The sequence below is a fragment of the Petaurus breviceps genome, unplaced genomic scaffold (genome assembly GCF_028583685.1).
Source record: "Petaurus breviceps papuanus isolate PSGF00001 unplaced genomic scaffold, PetGlider_PUasm1.0 138, whole genome shotgun sequence".
Lineage (NCBI taxonomy): Eukaryota > Metazoa > Chordata > Mammalia > Diprotodontia > Petauridae > Petaurus > Petaurus breviceps.
This window is the reverse complement of record NW_027185694.1, coordinates 17,096,429-17,118,906: the sequence shown is the minus strand read 5'-3', so window position 1 is coordinate 17,118,906 and position 22,478 is coordinate 17,096,429. Positions and strand designations below refer to the sequence as shown.

The window sequence follows — 22,478 nt, the reverse complement described above, 5'->3', positions numbered from 1 at the left end:
CCAGACAGGGGAGTTTTCGTCCCAAACGCTGGGGTTTTCTCAGCTGCTGGAGGTATTAGATGGGTGCCCTCTCTGAGGTCTCCACATGCTCTGGCAAGCTGGACACACACCCCAGGACCTGCACCCTAGACTGCAATCCAGATCCAAGCAGGTTAAAGCAAGAGCGATTACCCCTCAGACTGGTGCTTGGTCCCCCTACACTCTGCAGGCCAGGAGCTGAAGTCGCCACATGGCGCTGGCAGGCTGTGCTGGCATCTCAGCAGTTTCTCGCCCCGGGGGTAAAGGCAACACACTCCCACTTACTGGGTCCTAAAGTCCAGACTGCACTGGCCTCTCACCTTGTCCTTTGCATCTATGTGTTGATAAATCTGGAAATGGCCACAGCTGCTGCTGATCTGGAGTCCCTCTGGCAGGCGGCTGGTCAGGCCTGCCCTGGGGCTAAAGCCTCGGCGTGGGGCTGGGCTCGGCTCCCAGAGTGCTGCGCTGGCCGATGCCTGCCGGCCTGCCGCGCTGTTCTCAGCGGGAGGTTAGCTTCTCTGTGTCATTTTGTGGGTTCTGCAGCTCCAAAGTTTGTTTAGAGTCCCCTTTTTACATGGATTGGGGAGGGTGGAAGCCGGAGCTGCGGAATGGTCGTGCTTCTACTCTGCCATCTTGGCTCTGCCCCCCTGAGCCTTAAAACTTGGTTAATTACAGATCAGCTTGGATTTCTGTTGTCCTGCAGAGGCTCATTAGGTCAGGTCAATAAATATTAGCATAACAGGAAAGATAATCTTGGAATGTGGGCACAGAAGGGTACAGATGGGAATGCATGTAGGAAATGGCCCTTGATTCTTTCCCCTATTCTGGGGCTATGGGGAACAAGTGGGTCGATTCTGAACCCAAATTTCCACCCAGGGCTGTGGTAACCAGGGTATCAAAGGGAAGGGAGCAAGAGAGAATAACATTTCAAGGCTGATACAATTCTGTAGCTTTCAGAGTGATTGTGAAGTCAGAGTGAGAACAGGAAGGAGCCAGGTGAGACTTTTAAGTGCGGCTGGACATCATAATTAATGGTGCTTGGTGAACTGAACTTTATTCCTTTTATCTGCTTTTATGTGCTTTTTTATAATCCTTCTCTCTAGAAACTCCCTCTAGGACAGATTCTTAAGCTTATTTATGTCATGTAACCCTCTGACATTCCAATGAAGGATATGGACCCATTTTAGAATAATGTTCTTAAATACATAAAATAAAATCCATTGGATTACAAAGGAAACCAATGCATTCAAATAAAGATGTAATTTTTTCCATCTAAGTTTACAGACCCCCCGAAGTTTATACACAAATCCCTTGGGGGTCTATGGTCCCCAGGTGTAAAATGCTGCAATAGAAACTGATGTGAATGTGTGTGTATATGTGTGTGTGGTTGTATGCACATCTACGTGTGTGTATTCTTGGTGTGTTGTGTCTGTGGCTCACAAAAACACAAAATTATAGCATTGAGATCTGGAAAGTAACTCAGAAGTCATCCAGTTCAATAGCCTAATTTTATAGATGAGGAAACTGAGACCAAGAGAAGTAAAAAAAAAGCAAACCACACAGGTAATAGTTAACAGAATTGTGTCATTCACTGTCTTGTGGTTGGACCTTCCTATACATTAGGGTTTAAATGGGAAGGAGCATCTTCTAGGATACTCTGTGAGCCACCTGCCTAGCCCTGAACAGTATGCTCCCCAGGGATGCCCAAATAACAATAATGTATTGCCCATGACCCTGGATTTCGATTCTAGGGAGAGACCTTAAGGTAGCAGACTTTTCTTCTATATAGCCCTTGTCAGAAAGGGTCTTGAGTGAATGCTAGACACTGTGCTACAGACTTGACAAACAGTCCTGGGACCAGTACTGATGATCTGGGAGTTGTGCTGGCAAATGCCTAACTTTCCCCTAGGATTCTAAGGCAAGAGTTTGGTGGGAAATCTTGGCCACATTTTTGCTCTATACTGCCTGGGTACCATGTTATCTTGAGCCATGGGGGATGGATGGGGGGGGGGAGGGGGAGAAGAGCACTGCGTGGGATCTTTTTTGTCCAGTCTAGGGCTTCCTATGGAAAGGGGCCAATTCTCATATCTTTATCCCTTACTCCCAGCAAGTATTCTAACCTATAAGAGGAATCTGAAGGGGACAACACCAAATGCCTTCTCCTTAGCTTAGAATCCTCATAGACTTTCTGGAACCACTTAAATCCCAAGGAGAACTCAGAGAGCTGGTTCAATCCACTTCACACCTCTAGGAACTCAAAGATCACAGAGTATGGTGTGCCAGCCCAGAGTCTCTACTAGCTGATAATTAAAAATGGCTCATTTATAAACCAGAACTTGTCTCAAACTGCAAGGACTTTTTATGGGAAGGATTATATATTTTAGAAGTGGAAGTAACCAGAAAGGCCATATAATCTAACACTCTCCTTTTACTGGAGAAAAACTGGGGCTCACAGAGGTTAAAGACTTGACTCAGGTCACACAAGTAGCAAGTAGCATAGCCAGAATTTGAACTCAGATCCTTTGACTCCAAATTCAGTGTTCTTTACACAGTATCACGCATGTGATATAGCAGCAACTCTGTTCCCTCCATTTTCCCCATCCCTCAAATACAGACATAGCTGCTCCAGATTCAAACATGTCCTTACCCCTTTGCAGATGGCCACAGCTTCCTTTGACATGGACTTGGGGTAGGCCACGTTGTGTTCCATGATAGACTGGAAAAGCTCATCTTCATCTTCTCCTTCAAAAGGAGCCTGTTGTACAGAGGACAAGAAAAGCAGGGACAAAGAATTAGTAAGGAAAGAGATGTCCTTTTGAGAATTCTGGGGGTGACCAGTATGGCAGACGGAATTCTTCCAGTTTTAAGGTGGATGGCATTTTGACTGTACCCCTTTCAAGTATCTTGATTTTCCCTTGGCTGGGGGAAGGAAAGTTAGATAATGAGTGAGTAAAGAGGAAGGTGAGTGGAACAACAAATGCCTGCTAGAGGAATCATGGTTGGTATAGTTTACCCAGTTCTGTAGGATGGGCGAATGAACCAGATTCAGAAGAACCAGGTAGGAAAATCCCAAGTTTGTGAAGGAGAGATGAGAGGGAGGGAGAATATTCTGGGTCAAAAAAAAATGACATTCTCTACCATCTTTGTAATGACCAAATTTGGTTCCAAAGAATATAATGAGAAAATGCACCTCACTCCCTGCTCTGTAGAGGTGGAAGACCATGAGTGCAGAGGTTTGCACTGTCTTTTCCCCCTTCTTTGCTATGAGAGGTAGTTTACTGGATGTTGGAGGGGAGAAAGACATTAGATACTGGAGGGAAATGAAAGTAGTAATATAAAAACAAAATATATCAATTGATTTCTTTTTAGAGAAATCTATTCTCTGGTAAGGGCTATGAAAGGTACTAAATGCATTCCTATAGGATTCCAGAGGAATACATAAAGTAACTTAGAGAGTTTAGGCACCATCCAGGATGGAATTTTTGTACATTATTCTAATAACTTTCCTTTGGCTTATTTGTTTTGAATTATAAGTCCTAGATCCAATATAATATGACAAGGATATGTGATAAATTATAAGATAAGGATAATAATATAATAAATCCTAGCAAATCCAATCCTGAGGTCTGGAAGGTGTAGTAGACAAGGAGAGACTGGGTGTCCAGTTAAGGTGGCATCAGCAACATAAAGGGGGAAGGTAATAAAGGAAGAAGGGAGGTAAATTTCAGAACTTGGGAAGCCAAGCTGGCTCAGAAACTTTAAAACAGCAGACTTAAATTGAGGGTTAGAGGTCAGGTTACTATTTACAAAAGTAGTAAAGGAGAAAGCTATGGGACTCAATGTGAGGTCCCCTGAGTCAGTTCTAAGAGGGAGTCAAAATCCCTAAGAAATTGGCTAAGTCCAGCAAGCCTCAAGCCTAGGGTTGGACTGAATGCATCTCCCTCCATATAACTGCTCTTTATCTGGGATATTGGCTCATCCTAAGTAACGCATTTTCCCCTCCTTGGATCACCCTCTCAGTTCTAAGCAGGCAGAGAGAGTAGACTGGGATATGTGGCCAGGGAGGAAGAGGATGGCAGGACAGCTGTGATCCAAGGGTAGATGTTTTGAGCTTAGCTGCCCACTGGGTCAATTCCCTGACTTTTGCATGGTATAAACAACCCCTGATTGGATGTCTATTAGCACATGGACTATTGGTGAAATATACAGACTGAGAGGAAAGAAGTCCTGTGTGAGTCACTTAAAATTCAATTACCTGGCCAGCCAACATTTCATACAGCAGCACTCCAAATGCCCACCAATCTACCGACTTCCCATAAGGCTGATAGGCAATTATCTGGAAAACACAAAATGTGCCATCAGGATTATAAGCAGATTTCTGTCTCTCTGGGCAATACCACAAGCTAAGTCCATTAATGATAAAGACCTGGACCCAGTACATATGCCATATTTAACTCGTGCACATCTTTAAAGATACCCAGTCCCTTTCACAAAGCCCCACACCAAGACTGGGTTGGCAGTTAGGAGAGAAGAACATTAGTTTGTTAAGTCTTTTCCTCTTCCTTAAACTCAAGTGAAGGTAGGAAATTTGGACACCTGACAAAGCCCCTTAGACCGCAATCTTGCCCTGTTCTCTCCCACCTCCCTCACAGACCCCCGATTCTATCTGCTTAAAGTCTTCCCTCCCCTCAAAACCAACTTCAGATGCCATGAAACCTTCCCTAATTCTCCATGTTAGAAATAATCTGATCATCTTCAAATCCCTCCAAGTATTTTTTTATATATTTTTTCATTTATAAAATTTTCCTCTTATGTCTTGATCATACTCTAAAAGGATCAGGGTAATTTGTATGCGGCAATTTGTGAGAGACAGTATGCTGTCGTGGATAGAAAGCTTGCTTCAGAGCCTTGAAGCCACGAGTTCAAGTACTCCTACTACACATACTGTGTATTGACTGTATCCTTCTCTAGCATCAGGCCCTCTGGCAAGACCAGAAGACTATTAAATCCCCAAAAGAATTTCTGATTTGCATTGGTAGAGGGAGCCTCCCATGAAATCCCAGGTCTGAACCCAATAAAATTTGTACAGGTTCTTATTTCCTCTATCAAACTACAAGGGGATAGAGACTATGTAATTTTTTTGTCTTATTCCCCAAATGCCCAGTGTGCATAATGCCTGTCCAAAGAGAGCACCTTAAACATTTACTGAAGTGAATTAAATCAGCTGAATGGATTTGAATTGAACTGAACTGTTGACAGGGGGAAAAGTACTTGCCAAAGCTCTTCTCTCATCTGACTGTATTAGGTATGGCATATTCTTGTTATGGAGGAGGAAGTAGAGTTATATAAATCATAACCTTAGAAGGAAATGCAACTTTAAAGGGACAGGAGAAAAAAAAAACAATCCTACAAACAGAGTCAATAAATAATATTACTAAAACAGAGATCTGATCATGCGATCAACTCCAAACTCTTCCGTGGCTCCCTACTGCTCCATACAATACAGATTTATCAGCCCGGCACTTGTGATTGTTCAGTTGTTTCTCAGTCATGTCTGACTCTTCATGATCCCATTTGAGGTTTTCTTGGCAAAGATACCAGAATGGTTTGCCATTTTCTTCTCCAGCTCATTTTATGTATGAGGAAACTGAGGCAAATAGGGTTAAGTGACTTGCTCAGGGTCACACGGTTTATAAGTGCCTAAGGTCAGTTTTGAACTCAAGGAGATGAGACTCCAGGCCCAACACTCTGTACACTATGGTGCCACCTAACTGTTAGATACTTAATAAATGCTTGTGAAATTGAATTAAATTCTTATGTCTATATGGAAGAGTTGTAATCATAGAATCTTATTATGGGAAGGGACTCTAAAAGTCATTAAGTCTAACCTCCTAGGAAAAACAATCCTGTCTTCAACATCAATTATAGTAAGTTAGTCTTTGGGTGAATACTTCCATTGATAGGAAGCTCAGTATTTTGTAAGGCAACTCATTTCACTGGGATGGCACAATGAATAGAGCACCAGCCCTGGAGTCAGGAGGACCTGAGTTCAAAATCTGACCTCAGACACTTGACGCACTTACTAGTTGTGTGACCTTAGACAAGTCACTTAACCCCAATTGCATTGCCTCCCTCCAAAAACAAAAACTAAAAAAATGATAAATTTTTAAAAGTTGTCTTTAAAAGGAAGGTAGCTCATAATATTCTTTATTTTTAATGAAGATGTCCTTCTGCAATAACACAAAGTAAATTTTCTCTATCCATATGAAGTCTTTAGATATGTAAACTTGGCTATGTGGCGTGGTGGATGGAGTGTTTTACCTGGAGATGGGAAGACTTCCTGAGTTCAAATCCAGCCTCAGACACTTACTCGCTGTGTGACCCCTGACAAGTCACTTAACCCGGTTTGTCTCAGTTTCCACATCTATAAAATGAGCTACAGAAGGAAATGACAAACCACTACAGTATCTTTGCCAAGAAAACCCCAAACAGGGTCACAAAGAGTCAGATGTGTCTGAATAACAACAATCATATTCCACCCAAGTCTTCAGTTCTCTAACCTTAACATATGCCATTTCTCTTGAGCCATTTATCAGAGGATAAGTTCCCCTGTCCTATGCTTACATAATTTATTTTTAGAATTCTAAATGCAGAATTTTATATCCTCGAAAGAGAATGTTATTCTTGTTACAAGTCATTTCCCCCCTAGCATTCCAGGCTGTTGAGAGAAATTTGAATCTTTATTCTGTCATCCAACCTATCAATGACCTCTGAGCCTCCTTAAAGCTCTGAATTTACAATCCTATGATCCTATAAACTATCCTTCCCAGCTCCATGCCATCTATAAATTAGGTTTAAAAAACAACGAAACCTTCTACCATTCTGGGAAGCTTGTATAGAGCATATTTGTACCGTTAACATTTTTTTGAGGAGGAGGAATTTTTACCCACAATTACTTTTATTGTACTTTCTTATTTCGGTAAATTGATTACCTTATTCTATGTTATATTGTCCCTTACATATAGTGCTTCAGGATTCCAGTCCACTTGACCATGTCATTACTAGCGAATTTTTACCCTGGCAGCAACATATTCAAAAATAACAATAAATTAGTGTTTATAGAGTACTTTAGGGGGCAGCTCAGTGGCACAGTGGATAGGGTGCTGGGCTTGGAGTCCAAAAGACCTAGCTCCATGAGTTCAAAACTCGCCAGATACCTACCAGCTGTGTGACCCTGGACAAGTCACTTACCCCTGTTTGCCTCAGTTCTCTCATCTATAAAATGAGATAGAGAAAGAAATAATAAACCACTCCAGTAATTTTGCCAAGAAAACTCCAAATGGGCTCACAAAGAGTTGGACATGACTAATCGACTCAACAATAACAACAAAATAGAGGTAATAATAGCTTCTATCTCCCAGGGTTGTTGTGAGGATCAAAAGAGATATTTGTAAAGTGCTTTGCACACCTTAAAAGCCTGATATAAATGCGCGCTATGATAATGATGATGTTTTATAAAGTGTTTCATATTTAGCCAGCATTTTATATTATTATCTTATTTTTAAGCACTTCTTGGTTCTGGGGAAGAGAAGGGATAAGTAAGGTATACTCCTTGCCCTCAAGGTGCTTACAGTCTGGTGAGAGATATATGATTATGCAAGTAAAAGACAGAGAAGAACATAAAGGCAGATTGTCGTTGAGTTGTGTCAGTCATGTCTGACTCTTTGTGAACCCATTAGGGGTTTTCTTGGCAGAGACACTGGAGTGGTTTGCCATTTCCTTCTCCAGCTCATTATACAGATGAGGAAAATGAGGCAAAAAGTGCCAAGTGACTTGCTCAGGGTCACAGAACTAGTGTCCAGAGATGTGTCTGAACTCGGTTCCTCCTGATGCCAGGTCTGGAGCTCTGTCCACTTCACCATTTAGATACTCTACAAGAGTAGAAGAGGAGAATAAATGAGGCAGACATCACTGTTTGATGAAAGGGTTAAGGATTAATGGTTTTAAGAAAGAGATAGAATCTGAGCTGGGACTTGGAAGATATGTCAACAGACAGTCTGAGATGGGGGCAAGCAGGGTATTCCTTACATATGGAATGGGGTGAGCAAAGCACAAAATCAAGAAATCAGGGATCATATTTGATAACTAGCCATCAGTCCAAGTTGGATGTACTTCTGCTTTTGATTTTTGATCCTATGACGTCAAGCACTGGGCACTGAATGCGAACTTCCTGACTTGACAATGTTGCCTGCACTTAGCCAGCCTAATCCCTTTTGGCTTGATTTTTATGGGAATCGGTGTTTAGGAGGGAATCCTTTGAATTTAATGGATATGGGGAGATGTTAGTATGTGTATCCCCCAATTTAGAAAATAGGTGCATTACTGACATACTGTGTATAATTTTGTGGTATTTTGGGAAAATGATGGCTATTTTTCCTTTGACTTCTATTAAAAAAGTTGGAGTTGGGTAATTGGGAAGAAAATAGTTTCCAAAACTGAAATGAAAAGTTTAGGCAGAAAGAGGGTTAAAGCTAGGTCTTGACTATAAGGTATGCTAGCTAGTGCACAATGGTCATGCTGTGCCTACTGGGCTTATAACCCCCACCAACCATCCACTATAAAGCTGTACTACCTCTTCAAAGGATTAAAATAAAAGCTTTGCTAGCATGAACTCTGGCAATCTCTCTGGCTACCATTTTGAAGGGCTTTTTTAGTGGGCCATCACTTGAGATGGAAAAAGAAGACTCAGGAGCTGAAAAATTCATAACTATAAAAGATAGGGTAATGTGTGGGGGGAAAAATCTCAGCTTTTTAAAGTTCACAGTCACAGAATCTGAGAGCTGGAAGGAATCTTAGAACAGAGAATGCTGGAGCTGCAAAGGATAGACTATCAGCAAAAACAGACCTTGGAGCTTGGGACATGGTATACTTGAGCTGGAAAGGACCTTAGAACATAGAATGTTAGGGCTAGAAGGCATTTCAGAGATCACAGTAGCTACACGAACTTGGAATAAGATTGATCAAGTGCTCTGAGGCTCAATTTTTCTCACACATGAAATGGGGACACTTGAATAGCCTACTTTTACATTGTTGTTATGAGGAACAAATACAATAATCTGTGCAAAGCACAGAAGGGGCTCTTAACCAGTGGTCTGTAGATAGATTTCAGAGTGTCTATTAATTTGCATGAGAAAAAGATATACTGTTGGAGTTGTTCGGTCACTTTTTTCCATTGTTTCTTTGTCACCCCATTTGGGATTTTCTTGGCAAAGACACTGGAGAGATTTACCATTTCCTTTCCTAGCTCATTTTGCAGATGAGAAAACTGAGGTAAAAAGGGATAAGTGACTTGCCCAGGTCACACAACCAGTAAATATCTGAGGTTGGATTTGAACTCATGAAGATGAGTCTTCTTAAGTCCAGTGCCAAAGTTCTAACCACTGTGCCATTTATCTGCTCCAAAATAAACTCAAAACAAAATAAAACAAAATGCATAGAATTACAAAGGACATAAATTATTTTGAAACATGTGCACATTACATATAGAATTCAAATCAATTATTTTGAAATTTTGTTTCATACATTTAAAAACATTCTGAAAAGGGGTCCACAGTCTTCATCAGACTGTCAAAGGGATCCATGACACAAAAAAGTAAAAAACCCCTGATATAGACCAACCCCCTCATTGTGTAGATAAGGAAACCACAGTTCAAGGTCACATAGCTAATGGTAGAGCTGTAAGGGAAACTTAAGTCTTCTGATCATCCTTTTCCCTTTACACTTAGGGAATTAATCAGGGTACAGAAGGACTTTGTGACATTAATTTGCAAACTTGATTGTCTACTTCCTCCATTTCTGGGGCAAGTTCCAGAAGCTCTAGACCTCTTCTGGGCCTAGGAATAAACAATGATGGTCCTAGTCCATGACCCCGCTTGACAACTTTGCATTTTAAGAAAAAATGAGTACTCTCCCTCCTGCTATGAAGCTACCTTTTTATCTATAACTAGTGCAGTCCTACCATGACCTGCAGACCCAAGAGTTTGGGCTATTTTAGAGGAGCATTAATCTTTCATAGCTTCATGGCCAAATGCCAACAGGCTATCAATCTTAATCCAGACAGTGGCCAGAGTGAATAAAATACATCATCTTAACTAATAGGATGTCAAATACATTCCCAAGTACCATAAATCACAACTGAGTTTAGAATTGTGATGACTAATTCAACACCTCCAAAAAAGGAAATTTGTGTCCTAAGGATCTTTTCATCTTCAGGTGCTGCAATTTCAGCAGGAGAGGTAAAATTTAAGGAGTTGAAATGATTATGTTTTATAATGTAACGACTCCATGTTTGTGAGAAATGTCAATAAAAAGTTGTAGAAATTTGGACAAACACTGTTATATGTGACCAAAAAAGTTTTGCTCATGGTATATGTTCTCATGTGCATGGCAGTATTAAATCTTTGTGGGATTTTGTCAATTGGCATTAAGTTTAAAAAAAAACGTAGAATAATGTATAGAGAGGAGTCCAGCATTGATTCAGTGGTTGGGTTAGATGATCTCTAAGGTCCCTTCCAACACTAAGACTCTAGGATTTCAATATTTTAAGTTTTTCTGATTCTAAGAATCAGAGTATATGAATCTATGATGAGATATGTTCTATTTGACATTGGTTGTTTAAATTAAGTATGATAACACCAAGACTATCCCTAAAAGTCAATGGAATGGCAATCAGAAAAGCAAGATTTCTCTCTTCAATTACAATCTAGGATATGCAATGCCAATTTTCAGAATTTAGCCAATGTCCTTCCCTTTAGTCTACAAAAGCCATTTAATTCTCCTTACCTTCCTATTCTCTTTCCCTGCTATGCCTTTTTCCTAACATACATACACTCAGAAGAAGTACTTGTATTCTAGTCCTTTCCTAAGTATCAATGGTTGTTTCCCTAAAGAAAGCTATCAATGGACCAAATTACTATTGGATGAGTTACTAGGAAAACTTGCTTATAGTTCACCACATCCTAGGCAAAATGTGCTACAGCCATTTTGGCTCATTTAAATCTTAGGAAGAAAATATCGGGATTCTTATGGAAGATTCAGATGCAGGTCCAACATACCTATCAGCCCACAAACCATATTGCCACCCAGTCAAGTTTCACTAGCTCATCCCACACATTCCAATTTCATAATTATGAGGCATCAGATGGCCATGGACAGCAGCAGCTTGAAAAAGGACCTTACTGATGCTTGGATCATAATTTCAAGTTTTGCTTAAATCGCTACTTTTTCAAACTTTGATGTATGTTGGACACAGGCTCTTGTATCTCTGCTAAACTAACTTATGAGGCTACCTGCTCTTAGGGCCTAAAGGTTTCATATTGCAAGTCCGGAAGATTAGGAAGAAACCATGGAAAGACCAATGAATTTGGAATTAGAAGATCGGGGTTTGAGACCTGCTTTTGCCATTTACTAGGCTGAGTTTCTTTGGGCAAATATTCTTACCTATCTGGGCTTCAGTTTCCTTTTTTGTAAAATGATTATAAAAATACATCCTCTACCAATCTCACAGGGTTGTTACGAAGATCAAGTGGATCATGTATTCAAATTGCGCTGTATATGATAAAGCGCTATAAAAATACAAGCTGCTATTAAGCTTGTACTAGTAGGTGCCCCCCAGTACTCTCTCTACTGTGACTACCAGAGCATGCAATGTCCACTTGGTAACCCTCTGCTGCTTTCCCTTGCAACTACAGGAAGAAAAGTAAGTTTCAAAAGGCTAGCAATGAAGAGAAAGCAGGTAGAAGTACAAAACAAAGTTACAGAGCACCCACCATAGCTTTATTTTCTTTCTGTGTGTGGCCATGAAATCACTTGACTTGGCTAGCTCTAGTTCTCTAGAAGGAGGTCCTGAGTCCATGTGGCAAGTCGCTACCTTGCCTGAGGATCAACGCCTCTGTCTGACTACTGTCTGAACTAAATCCCGAATAATAATAATGATAGGATGATGATGATAGTAACTGAATGTGATATAACATTTAAAGGCTTGCAAAGTGCTTTACATGTTATCATATTTGATCCAATAAGAACCCTGAGAGATAAAGCTATTATTACTATTTTCTTTTCTTATTCTATTACCATCCCCATTTTTACAGAGAAAGAAATTGAGGCTGAAAGAAGTTAACTGACTTGTCCAGAATCACAGAGGTAGTAAGAATGCAAGGCAGTATTTGAAGTCAGAATCTCTGATCACAAGGCCAATGCTCAAACCACCATGTAACTGAGCAACTGTCCTTTATTCTAGGACCCTACCGCCATGACTAACTCTTTCCACATGTTTCAAGGGCTTATGGAATCCTTTATTAGCAAGTCTTCACCCACTTTTCCAGAATGACTGATGTTTCCCTCCTACCCTAAGGAATTACAGGTATCCCTCTCCTACATTAGGGAAAGTTCAGAGGTTTTAATAATACACAACTGATATACCATCATACACCCACATACAAACTCTACTCAAGAGAAGGGATTTCTTCCACAAAGTCCATAGAGTCTAGGGATTGTTTCTGGTTAACTTGCTTGGTATGTGTTCCTGCACAGCTCAGCCATAGCCCTTAGTAAATGTGGGGGAGATGATGGTTCAGTCAGGTACCTTTCTGTTGCTACTAGCCTTACCTCAGGAGCAATGTAGTCTGGAGTGCCACAGAATGTCTTGGTAGTCACCCCATCCCAGATGTTCTCCTTGCACATGCCAAAGTCAGCAATCTTGATGTGGCCTTCAGAATCCAACATTACATTGTCTAGTTTTAGGTCTCTGTAACAGAAATACAAAAGAGAACTTGAATTCAATATTTAAGTGGAAATATGATTTCATCAGTGTGAGCATTCCCTTTATTGGTACAGAAAAGGACATGTTATCAATACTTTTAGTTTTATATTGTCTTCAAAAGAATTTTGAGAATTCCCACTAGTTTTAAGAAAAGCTTCCATTTGGGAAGAAGATATTCAGAAGAAAATTCTTTGCCAAGAAGAAAAACTTAGTCATCATATCACAGCATTAGAGACAGAAGTGATAGTAGATATCATACAGTCTAATCCTATTTTAGAGTTAAGGAAACAGGTCAAGAGAGACTGATTGATTTGTCCAGGATCTAGGTGGTAAGGGGAAGAGCTGGGACTCAAACCCGGGAGCCTTGACTCCAAATGCTCCTTCCATTACACCAAGGCAAATATTGATAAAATTGAACCTCATTATCCTGCTCTCCTGGGCACAACAATGTACTCTGACTGGTATGTTAAGGAGGAAAACCTCTAGAATCTACTCTTGTTATAGAGGAAGCTAAATTGTCCTGTCCCTAGGGAGGATAACTCTAAATGAATTTCTCACATATAAATGCTGACAAGCATGGCTGTAGAACTTAGGGCATGATTTGGAAAACCAATCATTTCATTTCATAATATTCCTATCATGGCTCCCTTAAAATTATTTTAATTTTATTTTAAAAAGATCTACATACTCATATACAGATTCATACACACATATGCATGTGCATATATATATTTATATATACACATACGTATATGTGTAATAAATGGAATGCCAGGTCCTGGGCAAGTCACTTAACCCTGTGGGCCTCAGTTTCCTCAACTGTAAAATGAGCTAGAGAAGAAAGTGACAAACCACTCCAGCATCTTTGCCAAGAAAACCCCAAATTGAGTCATGAAGAGTTGGACTGACTGAAAAAAAAAACTGAATAATAACAAACAAACAGACGTACTGTGTGTATACCCTTCCCATAAACTCAAGTATGTCTTCCCATTTAATAAAGAAAAAACAATTAAGTAAATTTAAATAACGGTGATCATGTCAAATATATATAATGTACCCTGTCCCACAGCTTGTCATCACTCCAATGAAAGGATGAAGATATATTTTCTCATCTCTTCCAAGTTGGGCCATTAAATTTCATGATATTTGGTTTTATTTTTATTCTCTTCATTTGCATTATTGAAATAACTCCATTTTGTAATCCTTTATGATTTGTAAAGCATTTTCTTTGCAATGACGCTGTAATCTAGGTCATAATAACAACTTTAATATATCTTCTAATAAGAGAAGGATTATACCAGAATCAAAACCTAAATGGTTTCCATTTTCTCTTACTCTTAGGCTCTCTGCCTAATTGTCACTTTTTAAAAACTGTCCAGGAACTCCAAATCGAAAAAGTAATACTATTTGGAAATTTTAGATATGAAATACAATCAGAAAGGCCATCGCTAGGTGATTAGTTCACTTATACCCTGTAATCAAAAGTAATACTTGAATGTTTTTATTTACCATGGGAAAGTCATGTTGATTCTTGAAGAATTTTCTTTGTGCCTCTATTTACTCCAATATGGATACAAAAGTAGCAAAGCCTACCTGGGGCTGTGAAATACTCTAAAAACCCTCTGACTTCAAGGTACTTGCTGTAAGAATCACATTATTAACCAGCCTTGATATAATTGAATCTGCAATCAGATGATGGATGGCAGCCATGCCATGTATCCCAACTTCATGTGGTTGCTGCTCAGCACATCAAGGCCCAAGGCCTCAGAATAACGAGTACACAAGTGACTAGAGAATCAGAGCCTTCTCATTCTGCTTAAAATCCTTATTCCCAATCTCTGGCATGAGGGTTCTATAACCTTTGCCTACCAGGGTCCTATAGTCTCTGACATAGGAATGGCCAAGGGAGAAGGAAAGGTCTTAGAAGATGTTTCCAAGGATAAGGCCTGGGTTGAACTTCTAATATAGAGTTATCATGACCCCAATACTTCAGCATTCACTTGTGTCCAAGACCTTGGGATCCTTGTAGATCACACAAAGACACAAAACACACAGGATAACACAGAGTCATATCCCAGATGTTGATCCACCAAGGACCAGTAAGCCACTAAAGTCACACTGTCATCATGCACAGAGGTTTTACCTGCCTCTTTCTCTTCCCTTCTTCTTGGAGAGCCAACTGTATGAGCAACAGTAGAATGGGTCAGCCTCTAACCCTGTGCCAGGAAGAATAATTCTGCTTGTTTTTATCTTCTGCATGTAAACAGTCTCATAGGAGATAGGCTGACAGAGTGGCAAAAGTTACTACTAGTCAGTCAATAAAAATGTATCAGGTGCCTACTTTGCACCAGACACTGTGCTAAGTGCTGCAGTAGTACCCAGAGTTCCTACTGGCAGGCCCCACATCTCAGTTGTCTTGGCTTCCTTTCTGTGACAACATCCAACGATTAAACTTATCTTTCCTTCCCTTTGCTACTTTCCTACTCCTCTTCTAATATCTAGCAGACTTTGAGAATGAAATCTGAAGTATCTCAGTGCCTTTCCCTCTCACTTTCCAGACCAATAATTTAAATCAAAGTTCTGGCCTATTGTTATAGAAAAGTATCAAAGCAAGAACCCTAGACTCAGAAGTTGTTATTCTACTTTTTGAAACAGGTTTAAGTTCCTTATTGGTGACCCTGGATCCTTTCTGGCTTTTCTATTTCAAGGAAGGAGGTAAGACTTAGATAACATTGCCAAGAATGAAGTTGACTTTACTGAATTTATGGCACAGATTCACCATCATCAAGGCCCCTTAGTATTCTCTGTGACTGAGACTTTGGGCAATCTGAAAGCAATGGGCAGCACACAAGACTTTGCTAAAGATACAATACAATGGAAATGAACTCAGACACAGAAGGAAGGCCAACCAGAAACAGTAAATCCCTGTATCCTCACAGCTCCAACATAATGGCTCTTAAAGAGCCAACTTTTTGGCTCTCTATTCCTCCCTCTTCTAAGGCCAATTAACTTTGCATTGGCAATATTTGACAATAATGTCAAACATTAGCAGACAAGCCCTGATTCTCCAAGGTTTTATGGGCTGGCTAAAGCACTATAGAAAAAAAGTCAGTAATTTTCTTGGGCTACTAGCCAGAGCTGCTACCTTCCCAATCCCCAAAGTTTAACTGCCTTTCTTTCCTTAATGAAATAGCAAGAATCCTGCTATATTCTTTTCATCACTAGTTCCTGCTTAGCTAAATAAAAAAAGTATGTCAGGGGTATAATTCCCAGTCTGGAACTAGGTGTTCACTTTTGTTGTTGTCGAGTCATTCAGTCACATCTGACACTTCATGACCCCATGGACATATAACAGCAGGTCCTTCTATCCTTCACTGTCTCCCCAAATCTGTCCAAGCTCATGTTCATTGCTTTCATGATATTAGTTATCCATCTGCCACACCCTTTTCCTTTTGCCTCCAATATTTCCCAACATCAGGGTCTTTTCTAATGAGTCCTATTTTTTCATTATGTAGTAAAAGTATTTAAGCTTTAGCTTCAGTATTTGACCTTCCAGTAATAATCTGAATTAATTTAAGCATTGACTGATGTTTTGTCCTTGCTGTCTAAGGGATTCTTAAACGTCTTCCCCAATCATCAAAAGTGATGATTCTGCAGTTTTCAGCTTTCATCATAGTCCAACTCTCATAATCATACATTGCACTGGAAAAACTATAGCTTTGACTATACAGACCTTTGTTGGCAAGGTGATGTTTCTGCTTTTTAGTATGCTGTCCAGATTTGCCATCACTCTCCTTCCAAAGAGCAATTGTCTTTTAATTTCATGGTTACATTTGCAATTTGCAGTGATCTTTGAGCCCAAGAATATAAAATCTGACTCTGCTTCCATTTTTTCTATATCTGTTTGCCAGAAAGTGATGGGACCAGTCGCCAAGATCTTAGGTTGTTTTTTTTTTATGTTAAGCTTCAAGTCAGCTTTTATACTCTACTCTTTCACTTTTAGCAAGAGGCTTCTTAATTCTTCTTCTCTTTCTGCCATCTGCATACCTGAGATTGCGTACATTTTTCCCAGCAACTTTAATTCCAGCTTTTAACTCATCCAGCCTGACATTTCTTATGATGCACCCTGCATATAACTTAAATAAATAAGGTGACAATATACAGTCTTGTCATACTCCTTTTCCAATCTTAAATCAATCAATTGTTCCATGTTTGATTCTAACTGTTGCTTCTTTGTTCAAATATAGGTTCCTCAGGAGACAAGTAAGATGATCTGGTACTCTCATCTCTTTGAGGACTTGCCACATTTTGTTGTGATCCATACAGTCAAGAACTTTAGTGTAGTCAATGAAGCAGAAGCAGATGTTTTCTTAGAACTCCTTTGTTTTCTCTATAATCCAGCAAAGGTTGGCAATTTGGTCTCTAATTCCTCTGCCTGTTAGAAAATCAGCCTGCTCAGTTGGTAATTCTTGATTCACATATTCCTGAAGCCTAGCATACAGAATCTTAAGTATAACATTGCTTGTGTGTGAAATGAGCAAATTATTCAGTAATTTGAACATTCCTTGGCATTATCCTTCTTTGGAACTGGGATGTAAACTGATCTTTTCCAACCCAACAACCACCATTGAGTTTTCCAAATTTGCTGGCATATTGAGTGCAACACATTAATAGCGTCTCCTTTTAGGATTCTAAATAGCTCAGCTGGAATTCTCTCACCTTCACATGCCTAACTATTAGCAATGCTTTGTAAAGCCCACTTGACTTCATTCTCCAAGATCAATAATCACACCATCATGGTTACCAACAACGTTAAGATCTTTCTTGTATAATTCTTCTGTATATTGTTGCCACTTTTTAATTTCTTCTACTTCTGTTAAGCCCCTACCATTTTTGCCTTTTATCATGTCAATGTTGCACCAAACATTACCTTGATATCTTTAATTTTCTCAACAAGATTCTTGTCTTTCCCAGTCTATTATTTCCTTCCATTTCTTTGTATTGCTCATTAAAAAAAAAACCTTCTTATATCTCCTTGCTATTCTCTGGAATTTTGAATTCAGTTGGGTACATCTTTCCCTTTCTCCTTTCCTTTTTTCCCTTCTTTCTTCACTTATTCGTAGAGCCTCCTTAAATAGCCATTTTGCTTTCTTGCTCTTCTTTTTTCTTTGATATGTTTTTTGTTGTTGACTCCTATACAATATTGCAAACATCTGTTCATAGTTCTTCAGGTATTCTATCCATCAGATCGAATCCCTTACATCTACTCATCACTTTCACTTCATCTTTATAAGGGATGTTATTTAGGTCATGGTTTTCCCTAGTTCCTCCAATTTAAGTATGAATGCTGCAATAGGAAGCTCATGATCTGAGCCGCAGTCAGCCCCAGTTCTTGTTTTAATTGATTGTACACAGCTTCTCCACTTTTGGCTTCAAAGTATATAATCAATCTGATTTTTATATTGACCATCTATCTAGTGAGGTCCATGTGTAGAGTCACCTTGTGGGAAGTTAGAAAAAGTGTCTTTGTTATGACCAGTGAGTTATCTCTTTATTTTTCTTTTTGGTGTGTGTGGGGGACAGGGGGAGGCAAACAGGATTAAGTGATTTTCCCAGGGTTACACAGCTAGTAAGTATCTGAGGCCATATTTGAACTTAGGATGATGAGTCTTCTTGATTCCAGGCCCAGTGCTCTGTGCACTATGTATATGTAATGATCGCCTGAGTTAAATCCAACCATTCCCATCCATTTGAGTTCACTGACACCCAAGATGTTGATGCTTAATCTTTCTTTTTTTTGGTTTGTTTTTTGGAGGGGGAAAGTAGGGCAACTGGGGTTAGGTGACTTGCCCAAGGTCACACGGCTAGTTTTGTGTTAAGTGTCTGAGGCCAGATTTGAACTCAGGTCCTCCTGACTCCAGGGCCGGTGCATCATTCACTGCACCACCTAGCTGCCCCCGTTGCTTAATCTTTCCATCACTTGTTTGACCACTTCCCGCTTACCTTGGCTCATAGATTTTATCTTCCAGGTTCCTATGCAATATTGATCTTAATAACATTGGACTCTCCTTTCATCACCAGACATCCACAACTGAGCTACCTTTCGGCTTTTGCTCAGTCACTTCATAGTACTTGTAGTTTTCCTCTGTTCTTCCCCAGTAGTGTGTTGGATGCCTTTTGTCCTAAGGGGCTCATCTTCCAGTGTCATATATTTCATCATTTTAATGCTGCCCATGGGATTTTCCTGGCAAAAATACTAGAGTGGTTTGCTATTTTCTTCTCTCTCTACTGTGACCTGTTCATGTTGGCTAACCCTGTCTGGTATAACTCAAAGTTTTAATGAGCTACACAAGCCCCTTTGCCATGACAAGCCATGACAAGTGATCCAGGAGGGGAAGTCTCCACTACATTTTGGATTTTATGGAGCTTAAGGTCTATAGAAGACACAAGGTCCTTTTCTTCCCCTGGTCTTAATAGTTGAAGAAGAATTCTAAGTTCCCTCTTGATCTGGTTTGAGTAGATAACAGAAAACTTTGAACTTAAAAAGTGGGGGGATGAGATATTTTTGTGATGAAGGAGGCAATTAAGGGTAATAAATTGTTATATTATTAGAGTTTGTTGAATTGTGTGCTGTAAATTTTAGCAGTAAGCATCTGCTCCCAAATATCTGACTAGCATTGTATGGTCACTGAGAAGGGGGGGACACAATGCTAGCCCTCTCATATTGGTATAATAGATTTTAAGTCAGTGGTGGGGAACCTGTGGCCTAGAGGCCACATGTGGTCCTCTAGGTCCTCAACCATGGCCCAAACTGTTCCATTAAGTTTAGATTCAGTCAAAGGGCTGCCCATGAGAACCTAGGTCACATGTGGCCTTGAGGTCACAGGTTCCCCACCCCTGCCAAGTAGTGTTTATGCTAAAACATAATTATTCTAAATATATTTACTGTGATGCCATTAAGCAATTGCAGCTATTTCCCACATGTGTCTGGGAATTGTCCATAGAAGAAGTTCATTTAGTTAAAAAAAACTAAGGTGAATTTAGCCAGTATGTTCATTCAATCAAGAAGCATTTATTAATCACCTACTTTATGACAAGAATTTCAGTTAACTGAACTGGAAACATATCTTTTTGGCTAAATGTGTTTGAGCACCTGGTTTATTGAACTCTTACTCGACCTTTTTCTCCTGTTTTGCCGCTTGGTTATCACTAACACACTGCTCACCTATACTTTACTCAGAAGCTCATCTCCTATGTCTGTTCCATGTCTACTGATTCTGATAAGAGACCTTTTTTTTCTCCAATACCATTGAGGTCTCTCAGTTACCTCCTTAACTGCAATATTATCCTGGCAGATGACCTCTACCCAGGTGAAGCCACTAACCTTGGCCACATAGATCATTCAGGTGGAGCTCCTGACTCAGTCTACCAGTGGTCTCACCTCAGGGTGGGACACAAGTCCTCAGTTCGGGTACCTTCTCTATCCTCATCAACAGAAAGACATCAAAACATCATTTACGAGGAGAAAACCAGATTATTAGGTGCACTTGAAAGCCTCCAGCTTAATACACTATTTCATAGAGAAAGAAAACATGAAGCTAAATCTCCCTGTAGAAGTCACTAGTGAAAATCTCTTCTTGGATCCATATTCCAAAGAGATGGTTGTTCCATAAAACACAATCAAAGCTATGGATGTGGTGCTCTTTGTACCAGAGAGTTAATGGTGTCCAACATGCCCTGTGAATAAGGCTCCACATTGAACTTAGCAGTCAGTGTGGCATGAAGAGAATAATACAGATGGGTCTTTGTGATAAAAGAACAACTTGAGGTTCTGTGATCTTCTTAGCTAGACATCTAGACAATCCAGATAAGCCATGTATGAGTCATGAAGAGAGGATCAAGTTTGATCTCCCTTCTCATCCAAACTTCCAAATGCCAAGGCTTAAGTTTGAACTGAAATTTCAAAGGGGGAGTAAGAAGCATTCATATAGTACATACTATGTGCCAGGCATTGTGCTAACGACTTTTAAAATATCACATCTCAATAGACATTCGTTGAGCACCTCCTGAATTGTTTGTTCCAGCTACTGAGGATATGATGACAGAGTTCCTGCTTTCAAGGAGCTTAAAATCTAAGGGAGAAGGGTGAGGATGGGAACATGTAGACAAATAAACTAAAGTATAAAGGAAAACGTGATAAGGGCAAGGGAGAATTCTGGGCAATGCGTGATGGGAAATGAGAGAAGAGAGTGATCACATTCAGTTGGGAGGCCAGGGGCATTTTCATGGGGAGGATGGCAATTATGTCAGGCTCTGAAGCATGGGAGAGACTATGACAGACAGAGATGTAGTAGTGTCCATTCCAGGAACATAGGTCAGTGTACAAAGAGAGCAGAGGGTAGGATGAGAATTGGGAAAAGAGACAAATCCAGTCGGATTGGACTGTAGAGTATGTGAAAGGGACGTCAGGGAGTTTATATTTTATTTGGCAGTCAGTAAGGGAAACATGGGAAGCTTTTAAGTAGGGAATTTCAGGATTCAAAACATTTATTTCTAAACTAATAGTTAGGATATGATAAGTCTGTCACACCCAAATGACAGCTAAACTGCTCTTCTCCCTGTAGAAAGATACTATTTAAGGGTAGGAAAAATCAGCGTTCCATTTGTGAGGTCCCAGCTCTATAACACAGAGCAAAGGATGAAATACATCCTTGCCTAGCCCTGCCCCCTCCACAGTAAGAGCCACCAGGCTCCCAGAGCTAGACAGAACCCCAGTGTGGTCCCAAGTTGAATCAGCTACAAATTCAAGGGGTTTCTAGGATTTCTGTTTATCCAAAGTTCCAATTTGGAGGTATTCTTTTTTGGGGGAAAAAATGCATGAGAGACAGGAAAGAAAGGAGTAAAGGAATAAAGGAGGAGGGAAGGAATAAAGTGCTCACCCACCGATAAATGATGCCTTTGCTTTGTAAGAAGAATAGACCAATTGCAATTTCTGCGGCATAGAATCTGAAATACAAAAAGAAATCAACAGAATAGGCCCGTTAGAGTAAATATGTTAAAGCTGAGGGTTTTCTAAATCTCATTACACAAAATTCAATTAACTGGATACAAGGTACTAAAATCCCGCCAGCCACACAGCATGCAAACATGTATTTATACAGGTAACTTTTAATAGCACTGACAGCGTAGAATAATAAGCAAAGTAATGACTGCCAACTACAGTGTGAGAACATATCTGTTCCTTTTAAAACATATGGCTTTGAGGGACCAGCTGGCTGAAAGAACCCGTTTGAGTATCAGATCTCCCAGGCAGAGGTCTGATTCCAAACTGTGTCACCAGGGACACCAGCAATCCTGAGAAACCTAGGTGACATCCACCACTAAGCTCTCTCTGTTATCTAGCAGATAAAGGCCAATGGCTCATCTGGGAGAAAAGGATCAGAGAAACCATAGAGAGGAAGAATCAGCATAAGAGAGTTTCTATGACTAGCATTGATGTTGGGATAATGGAACACTTATTGACTACTGTAGCACCAGAAGGTTCAGGTGGGTAACTATTATGAGTGAGTGAGTGAGAGAGGAGAGGGGGGAGGGAGAGGGAAGAGGAGAGAGGGAGGGAGAGAGAGGGAGGGAAAGAGGG

At 40.1% G+C, this 22,478-nt stretch overlaps 1 protein-coding gene across 2 annotated transcripts in view; it reads right to left on the bottom strand.

The window, feature by feature from the left end:
* PRKCB (protein kinase C beta) overlaps nt 1-22,478 on the bottom strand; it is a 650,680-nt gene that overhangs the window by 135,307 nt on the left and 492,895 nt on the right. For both annotated transcript variants that reach the window (XM_069106305.1, XM_069106297.1), the window contains exons 12-15: nt 21,782-21,844; nt 12,685-12,823; nt 4,274-4,354; nt 2,666-2,773 (exon numbers count right to left, since the gene is read on the bottom strand). In XM_069106305.1, coding sequence (XP_068962406.1) covers nt 2,666-2,773; nt 4,274-4,354; nt 12,685-12,823; nt 21,782-21,844 — 391 coding nt within the window. The remainder of the gene's footprint in view (nt 1-2,665; nt 2,774-4,273; nt 4,355-12,684; nt 12,824-21,781; nt 21,845-22,478) is intronic.